We start from the raw sequence: 24,933 nt of genomic DNA, 5'->3' as shown, positions 1-24,933 counted from the left end.
GGGTGTACAGCAATACACAATAAAGTGCTATATAAATGCCTCATTAATTCATTAACAAATGGTAATAGATTAGAACACCTTATGTCGTGCCTCTCTGATCTAAAAACATGGCTGGCCTCTAATTTTTTATATCTAAATGAGAAAAAGACAGAGGTTGTGGTGTTCGGCCCCAGAGGAGCCAGGGATGAAGTAAAGTTTAATTTTGGCCCATTGTCTTTGTATGTCAAAGAACACGTTAAGAACTTGGGTGTTTGTATTGATAGCTCCCTGAAGTTGAACACTCAGATCAATCATGTGGTAAAATCAAGTTTTTTTCATTTGAGATATCTGGCCAAGATTAAATCATGTCTGGCATTCAAGAGTCTTGAAATTGCAATTCATGCTCTCATATGATCGAGACTTGATTATTGTAATTCGTTATACAAGGGTATTAGTCAAGTATCTATCTTGCGGCTGCAGAAGGTTCAAAATGCTGCCGCAAGACTGTTAATGAATATTAAAAAACGTGAACACATTACTCCGTCTTTGATTTCTCTACACTGGCTTCCGGTACAGTATAGGATTGATTTTAAGCTTCTTTTATTAGTGTATAAGTCTTTACATGGCCTCGCACCTACTTATCTATCAGAGCTGCTAATTGAGAATCAGAGTGGAAGAACATTAAGATCAACAACTCAAAATTTACTTACAATTCCAAGGACTAAGTTGAGCCAGAAAGGGGATCGTGCGTTTGCGGCAGTAGCGCCAAGACTCTGGAATAGCTTACCTTTACATGTCAGGGATGCTGACTCTGTACATGTTTTCAAAGTACAGCTAAAGAAACATTTGTTTGCAATGGCATATTCTTTTTGCTGATAATTTTTGTATTCTTATTATTGTTGTTGTTGGTTTAGGTGATTTTTCTTTTCTCTATCTGACTTGTATATTGAGATGATGTAAAGCACATTGGTCAACATGTGTTGTTTTAATTGTGCTATATAAATAAAATTGACATTGACATTATTTTAACATCTGTATGTGAACTTTTATGTGTTGATACAGAACTAGGGCTTCACCGTCCAGCTTCATACACGGCACCTGTTCACACTCTTTTAGAATAAAAACTGGAACACATATTACTTTAAAAATTATTTTCTCTTATTATTGTCATTGGGGGGGGCAGCTTGTTTCCTAGGGTTTCAGGACCTCCAGTGTGTCCTTACCCTCTTTTTTTGTCTCAGTTTCTATCTGCTAGCGTTGTTTTGCACGGCAAACACAGGAAAGAAAGCGTGCTGGCCAAGTCCCGCTGAGCAGGGTTTTTTTCAAGGCGGTGAAAAGAATGAATTATTCAGCAGTAAGCATGCTTACAGCTGGCCGTTTGTGAGCTTTGATCTAGGAATCAGGCATCTGCATGAATGCCCTTATTGTCATGTTATGTGTACACAGTGTGTGAATTATTGAAAGTGGCGAGGCCCTGGCTTCATCTGGGAGAGATTACAGTGTTGGCATGCTGGGGAGGTAGGCTGGAACTGAAAATCCCCAGATGCTATTTATTTGTCCTGGAGGTCACATGATCTTCTGCCATTGTTATAGCCTTAACAAAATGGCCTACGTGAAGAAAGAGAGCTGACCCTCCATTCAGCCCACACATGCATCAAGCACACATGTTGGAATCGCATGCTCATTGGCCTCAGGCTGTGTTGGGGAGCGCTAAACACTTGTTAGGACATGGTCTTCGAAGTGGGAGTTTGTACTGTTTCATATAGACATCTTAATATTGCCACATGTGTACATGGTTTGTGGGCATTTCCAGAATTTGGTCTTCAAAGGATCCAGTGTCCAACTGGGGCTTTTCAGACTTATGTGGACACTCTGACATTGCTGATGACCTCATAGTTAAAGGCATTAAATGAAAATTCACTCTTTTCTAAATTCAAGTTATAGATCTTAATAAGGATGCAGGACTTCTCCAATCATTTAATCCACTTGAACTTGCCTCAGCAAGCTCATGCTCATCTCCCTACACTTTTCAGTGCAGCGCCCACATACCCAAATTCAGTTAACAACTGATAAATAGAGCCAATTTTTTTATTTTTTGATAATCTGTTACACTTGGATGCAGGTCACAATAGAAGAAAAACTCTGTTGTAACGTTATACTTAAAAGTCTGAAATACTTATTTTGAATAGTAATTACTTTGTAATTACTAAATAATTACTTCAGCCATTAAAAAAGTATATTCTATATGTGTGAAATATGAATGAAATATAGAAGTACTACATCCATTATATTGTCATTGTCATTTGACCTAGCAGCATCATGTCCTGATGGGATACTAAAGTGTCTATTTGGTGCACACTTCAGAATCTTGAATCTTTATTTATTTATACACTACTTTTCAAAGGTTTGGAAAATGTTTGATTTTTGAAAGTTTTTAATAAGGTCTCCTATGCTCACAAAGCTTGCTTTTATTCTTACAGAAAATTATATTTACAGAAAACTGGTTAGTGCTGCTGTGTGGGTGTTTCTAATACAATAATACTCCTTTGACCATCATAATCAATCTCTCAATATGTTTCATATATATGTATATGTATCCAAAGCAACATGTTTTTCTATCTCATGTGTTTCTAGTGTTTCTATTCAATATTATTTGTACTTTATGCTAATTATATTTGGAAGTAAATACAGTTCATTGTTGTTCCAAAGTAAAATTGGTGGACACGTGGTAAATTGTAGCTACATCAATTCTGCGGTTGCCTGTTTAAAAAGCTAGTTTTATTACACAGCCCTGGATAAAAAAAAACAAAAAAAACAAGGGCTCTATGGCAACCGTTGGCTACAGCTGGAAACATAATTAGAGTGGCTCCTTACCTATAATTTGCGTAATAGTTTTGGGGTGGCAGTATGTTATTAACATATGAAAAGGCTAAGCAGGGGTCATTGTGCCTAGCATCAGTAATTAGAGCAGTGCCGAGGGCGCAAGAATGTGTAGAGCTGCCATTAATTGGAGATCACTACAAAACCATGCTTTAATTATTATTTAGTGAGAACAGTAGTGTGTTAAATGAATATGTTTCCTCTGCCATTACGTGCTGTAACCATATGAATGTCTGGATCTGTTTCTTTTCATAGCGTGAGGCTTTGAAGAAATTGGGATTAAATTAGATTAAATTGAAAGGCCATAGAGTTGTTGGGCTATTTTCATGGTAATAGCACGCACGGCCAAGTTTTCATTTAGATTAGGTGTGTTTGTTCATTCGCTCGGGTTAAGATTGCTACATGTTGCTGACATGGTGAGAACAATTGAGGCTATAGAAATTTTGGCGCATGCATACGAACTCAAGGCCGTGCATTCCTGGTTTGATTAGGTTAATTGAATTTAAAGTATTAAATTTCCAAAGTTCTTACATTAACACATCTCATCTATTGTCTTTCCGTAGGTCGGAATGAGCTGATTGCCAGATATATTAAACTCAGAACTGGGAAGACAAGGACACGGAAACAGGTAAGAGAATCCGTGTTCTTGCATGCATGCCACTAAACGGGAAGGCCAGTACTGCTGAATGCACCTGCTATCTGTGCTTTTGAAGGATAAAAACTTACAGCTCACACAATGAACAGCAGAAATAAAAAGATACTCGCAATTAGGGGTGGGCGATATAAGGTAAAATGTCTATTACAGTGTTCTTAAAATAATTTTTTATGATGTTCTGTACATAATGTATTTTTACAGAAAAGAGATTTAAAGAGTAATGATTAATAATACTGAATGTTGAAGATTTTGATTTTGATTGATTTATTTTTTTTAATGTTCAGTGATCAAAATTGCCATTTTTAAAATCCATTATCTGCTCATAATCACTTTTTTTAAATTTAAAGAAAAAATTAGGCTTCCCTTGTTGGTAAGTACGTATAACTATAAGCTTATAATTTACAAAATAAATATATAAAAATGAAATAACTAAATTATTAATACATTAATTCCATAAGTATGGTAGTTAATATATAAATATATATTATAAAAAAAGTTATAAAATTGACAACTTGAACCCAAACCCAAACTGTGACCATAAACTGCTAAAAATGTCTGTATTCAGTCAGATTTACTGAATAGAAAGTGTGTGTGCCCTGTAAAGCCTGACTGATGTGTTTTTCAAACAATGAAAGAATAGTTTGCTCCAGTATTTTGTTCTAAAATAGAACACCTAAACAGAAAAACCTGAAACATGTGTTGGAAATAGATAAAAGTTCAGCACGCTATGAAAAATATGTACTGCTTTGGCTTGCGGTGTGAAACAAGCATTATTTTAGCAAGTGGAGCATTTGAGACAACATTCATCTTCCATCTTTTACTGCGCAGTGGTTGAGGTGATTGTAATACCAATTCTCTTGACAAATTTTACCGGTTTATTGTTTACTGGTATATCGCCCACCCTGCTCATACACACATAGGTTGGTGCAATGCACACACACACACACACACACACACACATACACACACACACACATAGCCACTCATGCAGGAGCATGGAGCTTTGCAGCATGTTCAGGCTGGGTGCAAGAACGCTAATGCGATTGTAGGAGAGACGGACCCTGAACGCTGGGCTCAGCCGGCAGATGTTTCATTCAGCTGTATGAGAACACGCCACTGAACAGCTATGGCCAAGACACTCACTCACACATTAGCAAACACAAAGCATCACTATTTTAAAAGGCTTATTATTAAAAAACAATTCAAATAGACATGCTTTTACACAGATGATGTTCAGGACCGAAATGTCTGTTTAAATCCATGAATCTGTTTTTTTTCCACTTGACTGTAATGTAATTTGTTATGGTGATCTGTATGTGCTGGTGCAGCTGTAACACTTCAGTGAGCTGTGCTTAGACGGCTCCGTCTCAAAGCTCTTATCAGATAGATTTACTACAGCAGACAGGAAACATAATACTAGACATCCTTTTGTTTTAAATTATATGAATATTCCAGGTTATATAGTATCCAGGCCACTCTCTGATCCCTCAAACAAACAAGAAAAGGATTTAGAGTAAATCACTTAAAGTGATTAAGCAGCACAATATCTAAATTATCACGCTAATTTAAGCATGTTAAATAACATAATCAAACTTTATGTGTTAGAATACGATTTTGATACTGTCTAAAATAATTGATTATGCTTGGTCAGTTACGGCATTCTGCAGTCAAATATTGCTGTACAATAAGGTTTCATTATTAATATTAGTTACATGAACTAACAATGAAAAAGTACTTAATATTAATAATTTCATTTACTCATACATTATTCAAATAAAAAAATTGTATCTCTTGATATTTTTAATGGACCTGAGCTAACATGAAATAACCATTAAAAAGTACTTAAAGGAATAGTTCACCCAAAAATTACATTTTTGTCATCATTTACTCACCCTCATGTCTTTCCAAACCTGTATAAGTTTCTTTCTTACGCTGAACACAAAAGAAGATATTTTGAAGGATTTTGAAGAACCAAACAGTTGTTGGTCCCCATTGACTTCCATAGTCGGGAAAGAAATCTTCTTTTATGTTCAACATAAGAAAGAAACTCATACAGGTTTGGAACAACATGAGGGTAAGTAAATGATGACAAAATGTTCAGTTTTGGCTAGTGGTTCAACGGATCACAAATCTCACGGTTCGGATCATATTATGGCAACGGATCACAAGTCTCACGGTTCGGATCATATTACGGTTTTTGAGCCATGGATCGGATCGTTTTTCGGATCAGCAAGAAAAAAAATCTATGTAACTTTGCTTTCCATAAGTACGATACTACATCAAAAACTCTTTGCCTAAGAAAGTCCAAACATTTTTAAAGAGACAAGTGAACAGCCAGTAAAAATAAGAACAAATAGGCTACACAAATTACAAGCATTGATAAATACAACAGAACAGTGTTACAAATAAGATTGGTAGTATTCAGATACAGAAATGTAATAATTAAGTGTAAAATAAAACTGCATAGTGTTAACTGTATAAATTAAAAAAATAGATTATTCTTTGTCAAAAACGTGTTTTGTGGTTTGATGAGCATAATGACAGCAGCAGGTATTATTAGGCTGCTGCCCTTTTAAGAACTGATGCACGGATCCAATATAGCCTAATGATACACATCCGATTTCTTTCTCAGCTGTTCTCGTTCACTTAAGACACAACAGACTGCATTTGCCACAATGATTGTCGAGATCGGTATTTTGTCATAATTTTATGTGTATATGCATCTGTTCAAAGGCAAGGAGTGAATGAGATAGTAAAGATGGTTCAGTTCGGTGTTCCCGCGCAGTCAAACGCGCCTCTCTGCGTGTGCGAGCTTCATGTTTGTGCGGCTGTGACAGAAAACAGCGCACGAATAACGAATCGAGTTCCATTTCGCCTTTTCTTTTGCTAGAATGGTTTAAAATCGCTTGCGTGTGTAAACATGTACAACTGATAAACTTTCACTCTATTATGGTTAAATTTTGCTATTAATCCGCGGATCACATGCGTGCCGAACCGTGGGGCTTGGTCCATACGAATCACGGATCAACTACGATCCGTTTAACCACTATTTTTGGCTGAACGGTCCCTTTAATATTAATTATAATTTCATTATTTACTAATACATTATTAAAATCAAAAATTGTATCTGTTGCATTGTTATTAAATAATGTTAAAAAAGATTAATAAACACTGTAGCAAATGTATTGCTCATTGTAAGTTAATGTTAAAGTTGACTAATAAAACCATATTGTAAAGTGTCAAATATTTTTGAATAATGACCTTTGTACAGGACAGTAGAAATGAGCATAAATATTTGCTACAACTAATTAATGTAAGTGCAGAAACTTTTCTCTGTTTGAACTTCCAATTCAAAGTGCAGTAAACACTTTATGAAATTTGATATACAAACTTTTTAATGATTAGCTTTTGTAATCGGCAGCATGCCACAGAGTTTAAATTGTATTTAACCAAGATCATGCCTTTATGTAAAACGATTTCCTAATTGACATAAACCTACATGGACACTAATATAAACGATCGACACCTCTCAAACTCACAGCAAAGCGAAAAGTCCAGAAATCGACCCAAACGCTGAAACATCACAACAATCCCATTGTAATTTCATTTGGCTAAGCCTGAACCATTGAAGTGATTGTTGTAATTCATTTGGAAAGGTCAAAGGACCACTTGTGCTGCTGAGATATGTGTAAATGTGACTTTGCCAGGCTGGAAAGTCAAGAGTGGCGGGCCTCCGGAGACCACCGACCTCATTAACACATGGCGTCGAGCGCGAGGCCCGCTCAACAGCCACTTGTGCGTGATTGGCCTGATTAAGATGAGGAACGCTCTCCACGTAACCCCTCGAAGCAGAGCCTCGTTACAACATCACACAACCTCCCACCTCACATCACTATTAATGCGCCATTAGTACATAATTCACAAACACAACTCCGACCTGGAGGAATATGCAGAGCGGCGGTTAAAGGGCCCCGGGGCCCACACGGCCGCTCTGGCTCTCCTCCCCGAAGAATACTAGACATGGCCATTCTCATTCAGCACACAGAAGATCACATCTGCGCTCTCTTAATGTGCTTAAGAAGCCTGCATTCTCCTTAATCAGCTCACTTAAGTGAGGAGGTGAGCGGGCCGGTGTGCTGGGCGGCCGTCGGCTTGGCCACGCTTTCCTTTTTACGGAGGCCCTCCTCGAATGTTTTGCTTGTGTAAAATGTCTGTAATTCTTTATTGCTTTTTCTTTTTGCTTTTCTTGTTTCGTTTTGAAAAACGGAGGTGTCTAGTCACATACAGGTCTTAGCAAGAAAGAAAGTTCGAGAAATCCAAGCTGCTATCAAGGTACGTCTGGCTCTGCCCAGTTGCAGGGGGGGCTTTTCATCGCCATGGTTACAGGCTGTTCCTTTGTTTTCCTCCCCTCCCCTACATATATATATATATATATATATATATCAGAATGTATGTGTACTAAATAACTCATAAAAATATGAGGAATAAAAAACTCATCTATACAGTTTTTTATTTCTAAACAGTGCAGATATTATTCAAAATAAGTTTACTGCTCAATGATAAATCCATTTTTAAATAATTTTTAACATCTGTAACAGTGGATTTTTAGTATTATTGAGATACTATTATAGTTTTTATGAATATTTTGAATTATTTTTTATTTTTATATTTTCCATTTTCATTTTAATTTTAAAGTAATTTTTGTTATTGTTGTTATTTTGTTGTTTATTTAGTAGTTTTTGTTATAAGTCTCTCTCTATATATCTTTGTTAATTTTTTATTTTTATTTTACGTATTTAGTACATGGAGTTAAACTAAATTAAAATGTTCTCTTGGCAGCTAGCTGAAATAAAGTTTTTTTTTTTAAATAGATATTTTATTTTATTTCAAGTAACAGCAGTATTTTTTTTATAGTTTTAATTTTAGTTAACTATAATTTCTAATTTGATTCCAACTACATTAAAAGTTTAATATGAAGTGTGATTTCTATGGTGTTATCTTCACCAAATTAATTGTGAGATCTGACTTAGAGAGATGCATGCAATAAAATAACTGTAAAAAATATTAATTATTGGTCCATTGGTCGGGCAAACAACTATCCCCTCCCTCAAACTAACTCTGTTAGTTTTTAGACTTGCTGTTTCAGGATGCTCTAAAAACAGAAGAATGTTTTGATAGTGACTGACACAGTGTTTACACCCCTTTCGGGTAAATCAGCCTTCAAATAGCTTCTAGTTGAGACCATGAAAAAAAGTCCTTTAAAGATGTGTGATCTAAAAATTTGAAACCAGTATATGACGAAACAAGGCCTCAGAAGCACAATGCACTTTGCTGGTCACATGAATGCATTTCTGTGTGTCGTGTTTGCATGTGTGTGTCGTGTGTGGAGTGTTGTCTCGTGCTGGCAGTACGCTTCAGCTGGTGAGAGTGGCTGAGAGCTGGAGGTCAGAGTTCAGCGGGATTCTGGTCACTGCTTAAACAACACGAGCGGCCACATGACTGTAGGAAGAGCACAGTCTAGAGTAAAACCAGCGCTGCTTTGCCTTTATCTCTCCTGGAGTTTAATGAGGTCATCTGTTCTTCCCAAACGCTCTGCACAAGAAGTCTGGACTAAAGAGGCCCATTAGGGCCGTCGCTCAGATGCTTTTTGTGGTGTTCTCCTCTCTCCTGGCTCTTTCTCTTGGCTATTTTTCTATAACCCACTGGCCGTCAAACGCTTTCCTCATGCCGCATTAATGAAACTACTGAAATCACCCCCCCCCATTCTCTCCCACTATGTCCAATCGTCCCCACTGTGTGATTTAGTCATATAAACAGCAAAGTGTGCTGCATATAATCACCTTACATCAAATGCATCTCATCCACAAAGGCTGCGGCTTACAAAAAAGGGGCCTTTTGTGGAAGGGATAATCTGATAATAAATTGACCTGTCATTTAAGATACATCTGCAAGGGTCGTTTCCTAATGTCTGTGTTTACTGAACGGACCTTGAGGTTGGTCTGACTTCTCTGTTTCTTTCTCTTTCTTTTTGTGAGGTGATGACTAACTCCTTTTGACCAGCACACTTTTCCACAGTTCCCAGTTTACTCCGATAGATTAATGACTCCCCCATTTGTGTGCATGCTTGTAAGAGTGTGTGTGTGTGTGTCTGTGTGCCTAGTGGAGCGTCTGTGTGCATTTCCGCCATGAATGGCTGGTCTTTCAGGGACACTGGCGGCTGCCTGAGTAAAAACAGCCAGCTTTTGTATGGGTCTCTGTCTACTCTCATCTAAAGCAAATTAGAAATCAGGAGCGGGGAAGAATTTGAGCTCCCTCCTGCCATTTGCAGCGTAGCATTATAGTAAACCTGCCCAGTGTGCTCTTATCTGAGACATGTTGACTGAAATGACTGTCATTATGGTGCCACTTTTTGAGCTGGTCTGTAATGAAACCCTAGCCACAGTGATCTCAAACTGCCATATTATCAGCTATAAATCTTCCCTAAAGATGCTTTCTGCAGTTCATCTGCTTGACCAGCGCTCACACTGAGCCCTTAATCTTGGTTTTACTATTAGCATGTGCGGTGTGACTTCAGAGGGCTTAGCATATCATGGGAAGGATATGACTAAAAGCATATTTTCATTACATAAATTCACAATTTGGTCATATTCAAAATTAGTAATATTCAGGAAGTCCTTGAAAGTGGTGGTATCTAACTCGACATTTCAGTCACTGTTATATATCACTGCTGAAAAAAAACAGCATGAATCAATATTTCAATTCTAGCTTATGCTGGTTAGGACCAGTGGTGGAAAGAGTACTGAAAAAATATACTCAAGTATCACGTTGATGGATAAAAATAAAATTAAAATAAGCATGTAACGACCACAAACGGAGGAAAATAGCGGAGTAAAAGTACCGATACAGCACTTAAAATGTACTCAAGTAAAAGAAAAGGTACACAATTTTTAAACTACTCAAAAAAGTACAATTACTGATAAAAACGACTTAATTACTGTAACGTGAGTATTTGTAATTCGTTACTTCACACCCCTGGTCAGGACTAGTTCTGCACTGGTCAGCACCCTGTTCACCAGCTGGTAGTTACACATGACCAAACCATGGACCAATCAGAGATACGTTTCCTGTACAATGGCAAAACACACTGATTAACTACCATACTACGATGCATTGTTGAGGAAACTAAAGGTAGGGTAGGTGATTTCGGAGAGGCTAGCAATAGCAAGCTATCTTTGAACGGTGGGAATAAGATCCCACCCTCCCTGCATAATCACTCTCCAAAGCCACACCTCCTCCAAAATACATGAGGCAGACCAGAGGCTAACCAGTGACACGATGAGAGACGGCGTTGGTGGAGGGTTGAATGCAACGTCATATCTCATCTCATTCACCACTGAGTAAACATTACAGTACAGAGCGCACAATATTACAATATAACAGCTTTCATTCTCGCTCTGTCTGCAATAGTGTAATGGAATGCGCTGATGACGTATCACGTCTGTGTGAACAGGGTGCACGGAGGTTAGGGCTGGGTAAAAATATCGATATCTCGATTTTTTCATAGATTCTCATTTTTACGGAACAATATCGATTCTTAAATCCCAAGAATCGATTAGTCTAGCCTGTTTTCAGTTAATGGACGGAACGTTAAAGGGCACTTCCCATCCAATAAATCGCAATAAGCATTGTGCTTTGGTACTTTTAATATGAAACAAAGTCTCAGATTTCAAATTCTTTCCATTGTATTGCAGTATTCAAACAATAAATGCCGTTTTGGCGCTGCTTAATGTGGAGTGACAGATAGCTGTAGCGCCTCAGTTCAACAGATGCAGCAGCGCGAGGCGCACGTGAACTAATCATCTCCTCCACATTAATACCAGCTTCAGCACAAAATAAACATGACTAAACATCCGAAGGTAAGTTAAAAGAAAGAGTACAACTTTACAATCCGTATCCTGTCTCATGTAATCGCTCAATCAGTGTTTCAGCCGCGCAAAGGCGTCAATATAACGGCTTGTAAACAATGTCACGTAACATCACATTTACCTCAGAAAAACATATTCGGTGACCATAAACTCATTAGTCAGCTAGAAAAATAAACTGTAGAGGGGCATTTTGCTAAATATATGCACCATATAACATATTCGCAAGTATTCAAACTTAGTCTTATTAATTGATACATTAGGTATCATTTGCACCTTTTTACAAAGGTGTGTTTGACCTAAGAATTTGATGTTTCCCTCAGGCGTTCATATTTCCCCATGAGCTGATTCGCTACATAGTAATGTAGTACCAACTGACTCTCATGTATATTTTACAGCATTTGTTGAGAGATTTGTTTTCCTTGAAAATTTGGCATGTACTGTACCTGATATATAACCAAAATAATCGTTATTGAATCGAATCGGTAATCAAATCAAATCGCAAGCTTGTGAATGAGAATCGAATCGAATCGTGAAATTTGTGTCAAAACCCAGCCCTAACGGAGGTATGCAAATACATACGTTGACAGGCAGGTAATGCAGCCTGTCGAAGCCCTCGGACCTAACATTTTATGGTTTTACGCCTTCCACAGACCACTTAACTTAGTAATTGCTATTGGGATGTGAAAAGACTTTTAAACAGCATAACAAAATATTTTTGAACCAAATCACCTACCCTGCCTTTAACTAGCTAGTCATGACCGTTTCCTGAAACTGTATGGTAACATGGTTGCCTTCTGCTAATTAATCGATTCACACTTAATGGCGGAGTATATCGGTTATTGGTATAAAAAAGAAAGCAATCATTTTTTAAAATAATGTTAACATGCAGTATGTAAATGGAGTATCCTTTATTCCCGTATACATGTGGTTCATTAAGTCATCAGCTTTCTCCACAATGTCATTTCTCCAAGATGCTGCTGTAAAGAACAGGGCATCTGAAGATCCTTCAATATTAATCCCTGTAGTTTTGCTTTATTTGATGTTTGATTCATTGCAGGGTCCCTCTTATGTCATACCCTGGGGTTCCCATATTAATTTATGCACATAAACAGTGCTGATTGTTGACATGCAAAAAAATATATAAACTGAAATGTGTATATATAATTAAAATGGAGTAAAATGTACAGAATGTACTGCATGTTAGCATGTCCTTTTGCTCAAGAGAATTGTCTGTGTAAATTCACATCATACTAACAAGAATCTATGCTTCAAAACACAAAGTTGAGAGCTATAGTTCCAAATGTTTGTTGGAAACTTCGTTAGTAATGATAAAAGATGCGACCATAGTTGGCTTCTGATGCGTTTGAGAGACACACCCCAGCTTGAGACTTTTGTATAAAATTAAAATAAAACTGGTTTATTAGTTTTTTTGAGAAAATAAATTAATTAATTTAAAAAATGTGCGTATGGAGACAATGAAACAATTTTATTCATAATGTTACAACTGCATATACTAGTGGTCACAAGCCAAAAAGCCCAACGTTTTTATTTAAATATATAATTGATGTTTAATAGGCCTAGCCATCAATTCATGATATTTGTAAATAAAATAATTTCATTTTAGATGGAATTGGAAAATAAAATGACTATTTTAGGTGTGCAACTTGTCAAAATTAGAAATGCAACATCTGTCAACTGAATTGCATCACGCCACATCAGGTGTAGACTGTAGACCGCGCCATTGATTTTAATAGACGCAATCTAGTTTTGGCGTGTCGTGACATGTCACACGCAGCTGGTGTGAACACTGTGTGAGCTGGTGAGGATTTTCCAGCATGGTCTTTCTGGTGGAATCTGTGACCACAACTAGTTAAAAGTTAGCCTGGTTCTGACACCAGCATCCAAAACACAACATATTCTGGTCTTTTCAGCAGGAATAAATCTGTAAAGCAGATGTATAAATGTGTGGACTTGTCACAAATCTCTTTGCATTCATGTAGATCGTTTGAATTAAACTTGCCAAAAAGTGCAAATTGAACATTGACAATACAACCTTGTTTGTTTGCGTTTAGGTGACAAGCATGGTAAGTACAAGTTCTTGCTCTTGACCGTGCATCGACGTGTCGCCGTCGCAGTATAGCAGCTGCTAAACACCTGCTTGAGCTCTGAGCCTCTCTGCCTTTCTCTAAGCCATACGTGAGCCTCTGCTCCCAGCATGTTTATCCTCAACCCATGCCCGCTTTTCACTGTCTTTTCAATGAAGTTGTGCTCCATGCACTGGCTGTTTCACGTTTTTAGAAGCAGGACTTCCATCCTGTTACGGTCGTGCACGCTATACAATCTGCATGGGGAATGTTTGCCTTTGTAGCGTTCAGGCTTAAACACTTTAGCTCGATTAATTAAATGACCAGTTTTAGAAATCCATCTATGCACAGACATTTCTTGTGTTATTAAAAGTCTATATTGAGAAATCATCTTTAGCCTTCTTGTGAAAATAACAAGGAGGATGTGTAAAGGAGAAATCGTGTCTTTCAGGCCCTTTTCTTTGACGCATTCATCTGTACTGTTTCGGCTCGGTTTGATGACCTTGATAGGAGCTTTTAAAATGAGAACATTACACACTGCAGAAAAGGAAAGTTAGTATTACTTAACCCTTGTTCCCGACAGACACAATGCATTTTGTTAGACATGTAGGAGCTGCGGGATAATATATAACATCAATGTCACTTCTCATTGGATTTAGTTCTCTTTCAGCTCTGAGCTTGATATTAAACATTATCATCTCCCGTGCTCTGTGCTAGAGGCTTTCGCTCCTTTCAGACTTTTCATCTTTAATGCTAGCACATTCATCTTAAGATCAGCGGCTTTATAACTCTGAAGAATCTTTTAACATGCTTTCTCTCTGTGGATCTTTGTGTGTGAGGGTGTGGACTGCTTTATTGTCCTGTGTTCTGTGTTCACTGCAGGGGGGTGATGGTTTCGAATGTCTCACGGTTCGGTCTGTATCACGGTTCTGTAGTCAGTTTCAGTTCAGTAATATAGGATTTTTTTTACCATGTTTGTGATGATTATTAATTTAATCCTCTAAATCAGTGTCATTATTGCAGGATAGCCTATTATGGAGTTTACTTCTGTTATCACACCGGAAATTATTCTATTGATGTCCATAAATGTTCTATTTTAGCATTTTTTGAAATTACTGCAAAATTGTAATAGCCAGTTTACATAATTAACCTAACAATTTAAGTGAAAAATTGAAATAAATGTAACATTTTATTTTTCAGTTCAGCTTGAACTCCAGCTGATGAGGAGATAATTTGCACTTTCACTACCATTCAGAAGTTTGGAATATTGTTTAAATTTTATTTATTTATTTTTTTAAATGTAATTTTTCCCTGTGATGGCAAGGCTGAGTTTTCACTAGTCATTACTCCAGTCTTCAGTGTCACATTATTATTCAGAAGTAATTCTAATATGCTGATTTTCTGCTCAATTACTATAAGTTGTTATTGAGTCTCAGTTGGTAATGGTTCGATAATAGAAAACGTCTCAGGTTACTTATGTAACCATGGTTCCCTGAGTAGGGAACGAGACACTGCGTCCTCTAGGGGTCGCTATGGGGAACGCCTCGTCGTGACCCATGTCTGAAGCATACATTGAAAAAACACCAACTCGTTGGCCGACGACAGCCATGTCAATCCGAGAAGGGGGCTCGACCTACAGCATGTTCCAATGCTGGAACGGCTAGCAGTAGTTTACCTTGGCTGAGGGAGCACAAACCCAGCTCTCAATGAGAGGGGGCTCGACCTGCAGCATGATTGTAAAATCAGATGGGTAAGCATACTGCAAGCTAGCCAAACACTCAGCGCATCAGGGAGGCAGAGGTTTTCAAGGGCCTAATTCACCTGATGCTGCTGGTTCCTGGTGCTGTGGAGAAACAGAGAACTCAAACTTCTCATGTGAGAGGAGAACTCAGAATTCAGAGGAATAACGTTGCTCATTCCAGGTAACCCTTTGATAAAAGGGGAGCACTGCTCAAACTACCACGAGCACAGCCCATGGAGCGATGTTCCCCATAGCGACCCCTAGAGGACGCAGTTCGAAGTTCCCATGAAAGGGAACCAGATGAGGGTTCTTATTATTCTACATTTTGAAAACCATTTTTGCTGCTTAATGTGTTTGGGAAAACTGTGATAATTCTTTCAGGACTCTTATATAAATAAAAGGTTCAAATGAAAAGCATTTATTGGAAACAGAAATCCAATATATCATTGTAAAAGTATTTACTATCACTTGAGATCAAAATAATGTGTCCTTGCTGAATAAAAGTTTATTTATTGATTGGTTTGCCTGCTTGCTTGCTTATTTATTTATTTATTTAAGTTATTTCGTAAGTATCTTACCCCAACATTTTGAAAGGTAGTGTATCACCGTTTCCACAAAAATATTAAGCAGCTAAATCTGTTTTCAGCATTCATTGTAATGTTTTTTTGAGCACCCAATCAGCATATTAGAATGATTCCTGAAGCATCATGCGACTCTGAAGACTAGAGTAATGGCTGCTAAAAACTCTGCTTTGAAAATGGAAAAATTCTAATAATATTACTCATTTTGCTGTATTTGTGGTCAAATAAATGCATTTTTGTTATAAATTAGAGAACAGTTCAAGAAGCATTTACACTAGCGGTGTCAGACTTCTGGCATTGAGATAAAACCGTGGTACAAACGTGTATCCGGAACCGTGTTGTTAAATGAAACCGTATAACTCCTAGCTCACTATGTCTGTACCCTTTCTGGATCCTAATTTCTTTTCTAAATGCTATTGAAGGATCAGAGCGTGAAGGACAAAGCTCTTCAGAGTATGGCCTCCATGTCCTCGGCCCAGATCGTCTCTGCCACTGCCATCCACAACAAGCTGGGTCTTCCGGGCATCCCGCGTCCTGCCTTCCCCGGAGCAGCAGGGGTAAGACCGCCCTCTGGCACCCACCTATCAGTACACTTACTTCAGCCACACGCCTGCGTCAGCTCCAATCCCATTACACACCCTCAGAACCGTGCCCACATCACCTGCCTTCATCAGATAAGCCCACTAATGCCACACTCAAGATAACTGGACTGCATGGCACATAGTCCACCTCATTTTTCAATGAACATGTGATAACTGATGTATCAAGAGTGCACAGACGTGTGTGTGCCTGTGGATAGGCTGTGTTTTGATGTCTATTTATTTATCTAATTCTCTAGTTTTGGCAGGGCATGATATCCACGGGCCAGCCTGGATCATCACAAGAGTGAGTATCTCTACTAGAAGTTCTGCTCCCATTGGCCCACTAAAGCTTTTCCTCTTACTACAGTGCTTGCAAGGCACATCAGACATTCTTCTTCCTCTTCTTCTGCACCTTCTTCATTGTATTCACCCTCTTTTCCACCACCTTCTTCTTCTGCATCTTCTTCACGTTCTTCTTCACCACCTTCTTCTGCACCTCCTTCCTTTTGTTCTTCACCACTACGATCTTCACCTTCTTCTGCACCTCCTTTTTGTTCTTCTCTACCACTTTCTTCATCTTCTGCACTTTCTTTTTCACCAGTCTTTAGCTTACTCCCTTTCTTATGCAACTCTGTCTTCACCACCTTCTTCTTCTTCACCACCATCTTTATCTTCCTCACCTTCTTCCGCACCTCCTTTTGCATCTTCTGCACCGTCTTCACCACCAGCTACACCATCTTCTGCACATCCTTCTACATCTTCTCCACTGTCTTTACCTTCTTCATCATCTTATTCTTCACCTTCTTCTTCTGCAGTAAATTTACTGCTTACTCTTACCATAGTGGGGTGGTTAGACTAAATTTAATGCTCATAATTTCATGCTTATGTGTGTTGTCTAATTTAATATTTCAAAATTATGAGTGTAATATTTTATTTATATTTTATTTAATATAATTTGTATGTGTGTATATATATATATATATATATATATATATATATATATATACATACATACAGATTTATTAGGATTATTAGGATGAACATTAAAAATCTTATCAAAAGGTTGGTTTGGTTTAAAGCATCTACCACTGCTTTAAGGCAAGTGTACACTACAAGACAAATTCTTTAGTTCTACAACAACTAGTGTGCAGCAAAAAGCCCTAGATTATAAGTGACGTGACGTGACGTGACATGTGGCCAAGTATGGTGACCCATACTCGGAATTAGTGCTCTGCATTTACCCTTTCAAAGTGCACACACACAGCAGTGAACACACACACACCGTGAACACACACCCGGAGCACATTATGGACAACTTATAATGTATGCATGCTGCCAATGCTGTCTAGTATGCACACTTGTAAATTAGTTAGCTTATTTGAAATGTAGTCAGCCAGTTGTCAGGTATGCACACAGTCCTTCAGCCAGAAAGTTGCGATATCCAATGAAATTAAGAGAATGTGAGAGCAGGAGGAGGTAAAGCTGGTGGGGTATCATATTTCTAACTCTTATTTTTTACTGAGTGTCATGACTATGATCTGATTCAGCATTTAATTTTCACAGAACTAAATTTATAGCCCAAAACTTTAATGTGGTTCTTTTGCTGCCTTGCAAGCACTGGCAATTCCTTCAGGAAATGCAGATCTTCTTTATTCCACCTGTCTCTGTTTTGTCTGCTTTATTGTCGTTCTCCTCTTCTTGATGTCTGTATTTTCCCCGATCCTTCCAGCTTTCGCTCTTTTCCTCTGAGGGATCAGAGATAGAGGAAGCCTTTCCAGAAACAGGGATGGGTTGGATCCAAGTTTGAATACTTTGTGCAGCTTTGTTTCTTCTTTGCTCTGGAACCCTCTTAATCTCTTCAGTATGTAGTGCCGCTAAACTTCAGGCTGCTCATTTTCCTGTTCTTAATTCTCCTTTGTCTATGTTTTAGCATCAAGCCATTTGCTCAGCAAGCGTACCCTATCCAGCCAGCAGTCACAACTACAATCTCAAGTATGTCGGTCACCGCTTGCCATGTTTTTTTTTTGTGGATCAATTCACATTCAGATGTAGCATTCTGTTTGTTTAGAAGAGCTAATATTCAGTGTGTGTAGGTTATGAACCCCCGCCAGCGCCAGCGCCCACAGTGCCCGTCTGGCAGGGCCGATCTATCGGCACATCTAAACTCAGACTGGTGGAGTTCTCCGCTTTTCTTGAGGACCAGAGAGATCCAGATTCCGTGAGTCGCTTCTTTCAAGTCAAAATGAAATTAAAATGGCACTAGTTTAATTCCTAATACACATTCCTGGTCTTATTGCACATGATTCATCATTGACCTTTAGCCTACTAGTCAAAAAGCCTCCTCAAAGGGGAGTGTTTTTAGATAGAAGTCCTCCACAATTGACTGAAAACGCACATTCTAGTATGCAACATGTACTTCTCACAATTCAATCTTTTTCCAAATACCCACCCTACATTTTTGGCTCTTGGAATATCTCAGATAAATGTTTTACTCAGAAATATGATCATACCGTAATGTAACTGTAATACAGTGAAAATGAGTTTTGAATAACATTTTATGTTGACTTTGACGACTGTCAAAATTCAGTGTCCTGCTTTTATTTCATTTTTGAAATCTGTAAAATATTACAGATGTCATCATGCTTTCATAAAAAGTATTGTTTCTCTACTATATTAAAGTACCATCGCTAATATGTGTAATAGTTCTTTTATATGCTGTGGTACATTTGTGAATATCTCCGAATTATACCTTAAGAAATCTAATTGTTACACTTTTTACAATAAAATTCAATTTGTTAACTTAAATATCATGAACTACCAATGAACACTTTATGGCATGTTAATTTCTACATATGCTAATACATTTTTAATATGTCTGGGGGGGGCATAAAATTATTTTTTATATTATGAACAAGCATGAAGTAACAATGAACAATAGTATGCATACATTAGCATTAAGCAAGATTATTTATTTATTATTATTATTATTCATTTATTTTTTAAATAAATGATCATTAACCTTTTGTCATGTTTATTCAGTCATTTGTTTGTCTGCCAAAATAATAAAATGTACGAATGTGAATTGTTTCCATTTAGGGGGCTTTTCTCACCAAATATAATATTGATATATGTGGTTAATTGTGAATAATTAGCATTATTACTCAACATATCCTGAAATTTATTCATTAACAGTTGTGAATAGATGGATAGCACTAGTTAAAAACTAAATAATCAAGTACTTTCAGTCATTTTGACAAGTTTTCCTGTTTCTAACTTGTTTTCTCTCTTTTTTCTGTGCAGTATAACAAGCATCTTTTCGTGCACATCGGTCAGGCAAATCACTCGTACAATGATGCCTTGCTCGAGTCAGTGGACATTCGTCAGATTTACGACAAATTTCCTGAGAAGAAAGGAGGGCTGAAGGAATTGTTTGGCAAGGGTCCTCAGAATTCATTCTTTCTCATAAAGTTCTGGGTGAGTGAATCTCTGCAAAGAATGAGCATCTGTTTAGCGATTCACATACCCCCCCAAACATGCACGGGACAATTATCCACAAAAGAAGACATCGAAACACACAATTAGTCCAAGAAAAACATAGTATTTTTTTATTTAGGCTTAAAAATAAACACACATGCAGTGTGCTGTGAAATGTATGCCCAGCCTGTGCCCAGGTTTCTACACTAATGAGAGCGAAATTACCACAGTTCATGTTTACCACGCATACAACTGCCTATTTAACGCAAATATTTATCCACTGAGTGATTACATGCATGAATAATTGTGCATTTCCCTAAAGACACTGGGCCACTTTAGTTTTAAAGACAGCCGTCTCTGTTTACGCCGCTATATTTAGCACGGCATAGCTGAAGTGTCCATGATCAAAGCTCACACTTATTCCGTTTAATATCACAAAACAATTGGATGACCTGGTTGCTTCTCTAATAGCTATTCAAACATTGCATGCATTTTGTGAAATGCTAACTAGCGGCAACCAACAAAGTGGGCCTCGTCGCGGAGGCTGCTCGAATTCCGTTTGAAGTGAAAGAGGGATCTGAATTTCAAATGAAACTCTGGATCTGCACAATAATGCCTCTCTTGAATATGATGTGAAAATGTAACAGGCTTGTCTTAATGAAAAGAGAGTATGCCAGAAATGAATATTTGAGCTCTCTCGGTAATGAACATCGTGTTAGCTTACTGAAAGAGCGGAGAGCGAGCTGTTCTTTTTGCCACTCTTTTTCAGAATTTTTTTACTCAGTTAATCCATTCTTTCTAACCTTAGACACAGCCTTTTTCTTTAATACCCGAATAGACTAAAATGTAGAAATAGCCATGGTTGGTAGTTTAGTGTAGGTATAATGCAAGCTAAAAGGAATAGTTTCCATGAATGAACATTTACTCACCCCCATGGTCTTCCATAACTGACTTTTTTCTTTCATGTAACACCAATATACTGCCATAGTGGTCTTTTCATAATGTGGATGGATGACAAAAAAGCACTGTAAAAGCATTTTAAAAGTTTCATACAATTTCCGTGTCTATGTGAGGAACAAACTGAAGTATACGTTTTCAAAATCCTCCATATAGGTTTTTTTTAGCTGTGCTTACAGTCTCCACTAGATGGCAGTTTTGTATTGAATGTTATATGTTGATAGATCTATCCGTTTGCTGGTGTAGATTTCTCTGTAATAGAAGTATTTGACAGTGTAGCTTATTCAATTGAGAATTAAAGCTACAATCTCATTGCTTCATAGGCTGACTTGAACTGCAACATTCAGGACGAAACTGGGGCTTTCTATGGAGTGAGCAGTCAGTACGAGAGCCCGGAGAACATGACCATCACCTGCTCCACAAAGGTTTGCTCGTTCGGCAAACAGGTCGTGGAGAAAGTGGAGGTAAATTTCAAGCATTCGTTTTTAAGTACAGTTGTATTGTCTAAATGGAGCAATAAATGTTCTTCCTCTAATATCAGTTTCCCAGAGGAAAATGTAATTGCTCTTTTATTACTCAGGACACTTAATGGAGTTCTTAGTTGTTAGTCTGAAATTTCTTAGAAGGAAAAAAAAAAGAAACACATTGTCTTGGGAGAATTTGATGAGAAATCTCAGAACTGTAATTGAAGACTGATATCTTAATCCAAACACAATTTGAGGCATTGAGATTTTGATTTTTTTTTTTTATGTTTCGTCATACAAAAAAAAAAACTGCACTAAATCATGGTGGTTTTTAAATGTACATTACTGGTCAAAAGTTTGGAATAATTCAAATTTTGTAATGTTTTTGAAAGACTCTCATGTTCACCAAGGCTGCATTTTTTTATTATAAATACAGTAAAAACAGTAATGCTGTAAACTATTATTACAGTTTAAAAGAACTGTATGGTTTTAATATATTTAAAGAAATATTATTGTGATGTTAATGCTGAATTTTAGCAGCCATTATTTCAGTCTTCAGTGTCACATGATCCTTCAGAAATCTTTCTGAATATGCTGATTTGGTGCTCAAGAAAGTGGTTTTGATGCCTAATATCTTTGAGGAAACCGTGATGCACTACAACTCAAATTTCAGTGTAAGTAAAAAAAGAAAGAAAGAAAGAAATACTTATATTCAGCAAGGACCCATTAAATTGATCAGAAGTGTCAGTAAAGACATTTATAATGTTACAAAAGATCTCTGTTTCAAATAAGTGCTGTTTTTTCAAAGAATCCTGAAAAACATGTTTCCACAAAAATATTAAGTAGTATTATTAGCTGTTTTCAAAAGTAAGAATATACCATTATTAATAATTGAGCAGCAAATTAGTATATTAGAATGATTTCTGAAGGATCATGTGACACTGAAGACTGGAGTAATGATGCTGAAAATTCAGCTTTGTTATCAGGGGAATGGATTACATTTTAAAATATATTAAAATAGAAAACAGTTATTTAAAATTCTAATAATATTTCTTAATTGTGCTGTTACAGTGTCAAATAAATGAAGCATTGGTGAACATAAGAGATTTCTTTTAAAAACAAACTTAATTTCACATTTTCTGGTAGTGTATATGTAATGATGCTTTCTGTTGTGCATTCTCACATCTCTCTCTCATCTGTCCTCTCAGACGGAGTACGCTCGCTTTGAGAACGGACGCTTTGTTTACCGGATAAATCGATCTCCAATGTGTGAATACATGATCAACTTCATCCACAAACTCAAACGCCTGCCTGAGAAATACATGATGAACAGCGTCCTGGAGAACTTCACCATCTTATTGGTGAGTCAGTGATGATGAAACCAATCAGTGAGAGCTTTCAGTGCAGGGCGGAGCCTGTGGCCTCTGAGCAGAGACGACCCAGAATTCCTGGCATTCCTGTGGCGCTTTGCAAAGCCTGATAATCTCCTGCAAAGGGGGAGGAACCCCTTTCTCTAACCTTCACCCACACAAGGATTAGAGCCCTATTCTCTCCTATAGTGAGGGTCTTACTAATGCACTTTCCCTGCTCTCTTCCTTCAAATCCCTCACATCCTGGTGCTGTGCATCTGTAAACCTGCTCTCCTGGGTTGCGACTCTCACCTGCCGTGGAGGTTTTAGTTGTTATTATTGATTGAGGGAGGATGTGTGTGTGTGTGTGTGTGTGTTTATAATGAATGCTTGTGTACAGTATATGTTGTTGAAGGGTGGTGGCATTGGTATTAACATTCCTCTCAGGTGATCCGATCACATACAGCATTAAAAAAAAAAAGTTTAAACCAATATGTGAAAAATGATCCTATCACTGAAACTGCTTTTTAAATGTTGTTTTGTCTTAATGCAACCCAGACTTACCTAAAAAAGCCACAATTGAACCAAAACAAGTGTTGTATACATTGTCAGTTGATTCTGGCTTTAAAAAAAAAAATGTATTTGAAAAATTGGGAAAAAACAAAAAAACAAACAAAACAAAAGACTTAAGGCTGATTTATACTTCTGCGCCGGACCTACGCCGTAGCCTTTACGCCGTAGGCTATGCGTCAGTTTTCATTTATACTTCTGCGTCGTTGTCCGCGTCAACGTGCAGTACACATGCAAACCGCTAGTCAGCAGTGTCCACGGGCATGTTGCTGGTGTAACCCACAGTACCACGGCAAAAGCCGAAGAAGAAGCGGCTCGTCGGAGAAGCATTATAGCCGTGACGGCGGCAAATAAATATCAAATCATTAAATCATTATTTTAAACTACAAAAAGGAGACAACAACGGAACAGGAGATGATGGCATTCTTTCAATCTGCACAAGGACTTGTACCACGGCAGATCAACATTGTTTGTTGCGGACAACTACTGATGTATAATGCTATGTAGTATAATAAATGATAAGACACTTGTTCTTTGCTTTGATTTATTTTATATAAGAAGGTGTAACATTAAAATATATTAAAGTGCACATAAACACACACAAAACTCAAGTACATATGGAGGGAGGGGTTCTTGCAGACCAATCACAGCGCTTGCGGTCTGCGTAGAATTGACACGCTGTTAGATTTTTGGAGAGGTGCACGTCAGGCTACAGCGTATGGGTGTGCGTCTATGTGTAAGCTACGGCGTAGGTCTGACACAAGTATAAATCAGCCTTTACTGCACCTGAAATCAATATGCACCCATTCAAAGTGATGTATGCAGTAGTGTTGTCAAAAGACCCGGTATTTCGGTACCAAGTCGATACTAAAAAAATTAAAACGTTACGGTACCAGGTTTTCTTAAGTACCGGTGGTACCGAGTACCCGGTTCTTGATGCGCTATCCGAAAGCTATCCTCTACTTGTTTACTTTTTTCATACTTTTATTACTTGTGGAAAAACTTGAAACAATTTTAAATAAGTATAAAGAATGGCATTAGTTTTGTACATTTAATTTTTGTTTAACGTTATTAATAAAAATGTTGTTCAATTAGCATGTTTTTGTGTTTTGCTTTGGTACCGAAATTGGTACCGAGAACCGTGGATTTTCACTGGTATTGGTACCGAATACTGAAATTTTGGTACCGTGACAACACTAGTATGCAGTCAAAAATTTAAAAACCTTCCTGGATGAAATCCATTTACAAATCAAATCAGTGCACAGGTAGATCTCACAAAAACTTGTCCAAAACTCGAAAATCAAAAGAAAAAATCTGAATGCCCATTAAAATCTGCCCTTTATTTTAGAATTGATCAGAAATATTGTTTGCATTGTCCCATAATTTTCAAGACAGTTAAGCACATTTCCCCACATAAAATTTTCATTACTGTTATGTGAAGATTTTTAAATATTAATTTTAGAATGTTAAAGGATTTTATTTATTGATTGATTTATGTATGTATGTATGTATTTATTTTATTTCTGGTGATTTTCATTAGATTGTTATTGCTGTTATTATATATATATATATATATATATACATTTAATACATTAAATTTTTTTTTATTTATGAAAGAGACAAAACGTCTCCAGGTTACGCATGTAACCATGGTTCCCCGAAGGGAACGAGACGCTGCGTCGAAACGCTACGG

The 24,933-nt window shown here is 37.4% G+C and overlaps 1 protein-coding gene across 1 annotated transcript in view; it reads left to right on the top strand.

Moving 5' to 3' along the window:
- LOC107654347 (transcriptional enhancer factor TEF-1-like) overlaps positions 1–22,747 on the top strand; it is a 70,310-nt gene extending 47,563 nt beyond the window's left edge. Inside the window, exons 4-13 of the mRNA XM_016441385.1 lie at positions 3,423–3,487; positions 7,784–7,846; positions 13,512–13,523; positions 16,268–16,402; positions 16,684–16,730; positions 18,357–18,418; positions 18,520–18,644; positions 19,727–19,900; positions 21,181–21,321; positions 22,530–22,747. Coding sequence (XP_016296871.1) covers positions 3,423–3,487; positions 7,784–7,846; positions 13,512–13,523; positions 16,268–16,402; positions 16,684–16,730; positions 18,357–18,418; positions 18,520–18,644; positions 19,727–19,900; positions 21,181–21,321; positions 22,530–22,694 — 989 coding nt within the window. The 3' untranslated portion in view covers positions 22,695–22,747. The remainder of the gene's footprint in view (positions 1–3,422; positions 3,488–7,783; positions 7,847–13,511; positions 13,524–16,267; positions 16,403–16,683; positions 16,731–18,356; positions 18,419–18,519; positions 18,645–19,726; positions 19,901–21,180; positions 21,322–22,529) is intronic.
- Positions 22,748–24,933: the final 2,186 nt, after the last annotated feature.

Source organism: Sinocyclocheilus anshuiensis, unplaced genomic scaffold (genome assembly GCF_001515605.1).
Source record: "Sinocyclocheilus anshuiensis isolate Anshui unplaced genomic scaffold, SAMN03320099.WGS_v1.1 scaffold747, whole genome shotgun sequence".
Lineage (NCBI taxonomy): Eukaryota > Metazoa > Chordata > Actinopteri > Cypriniformes > Cyprinidae > Sinocyclocheilus > Sinocyclocheilus anshuiensis.
Note: the sequence above shows the minus strand (reverse complement) of the source record. Positions and strands in the feature narration are given on the sequence as shown.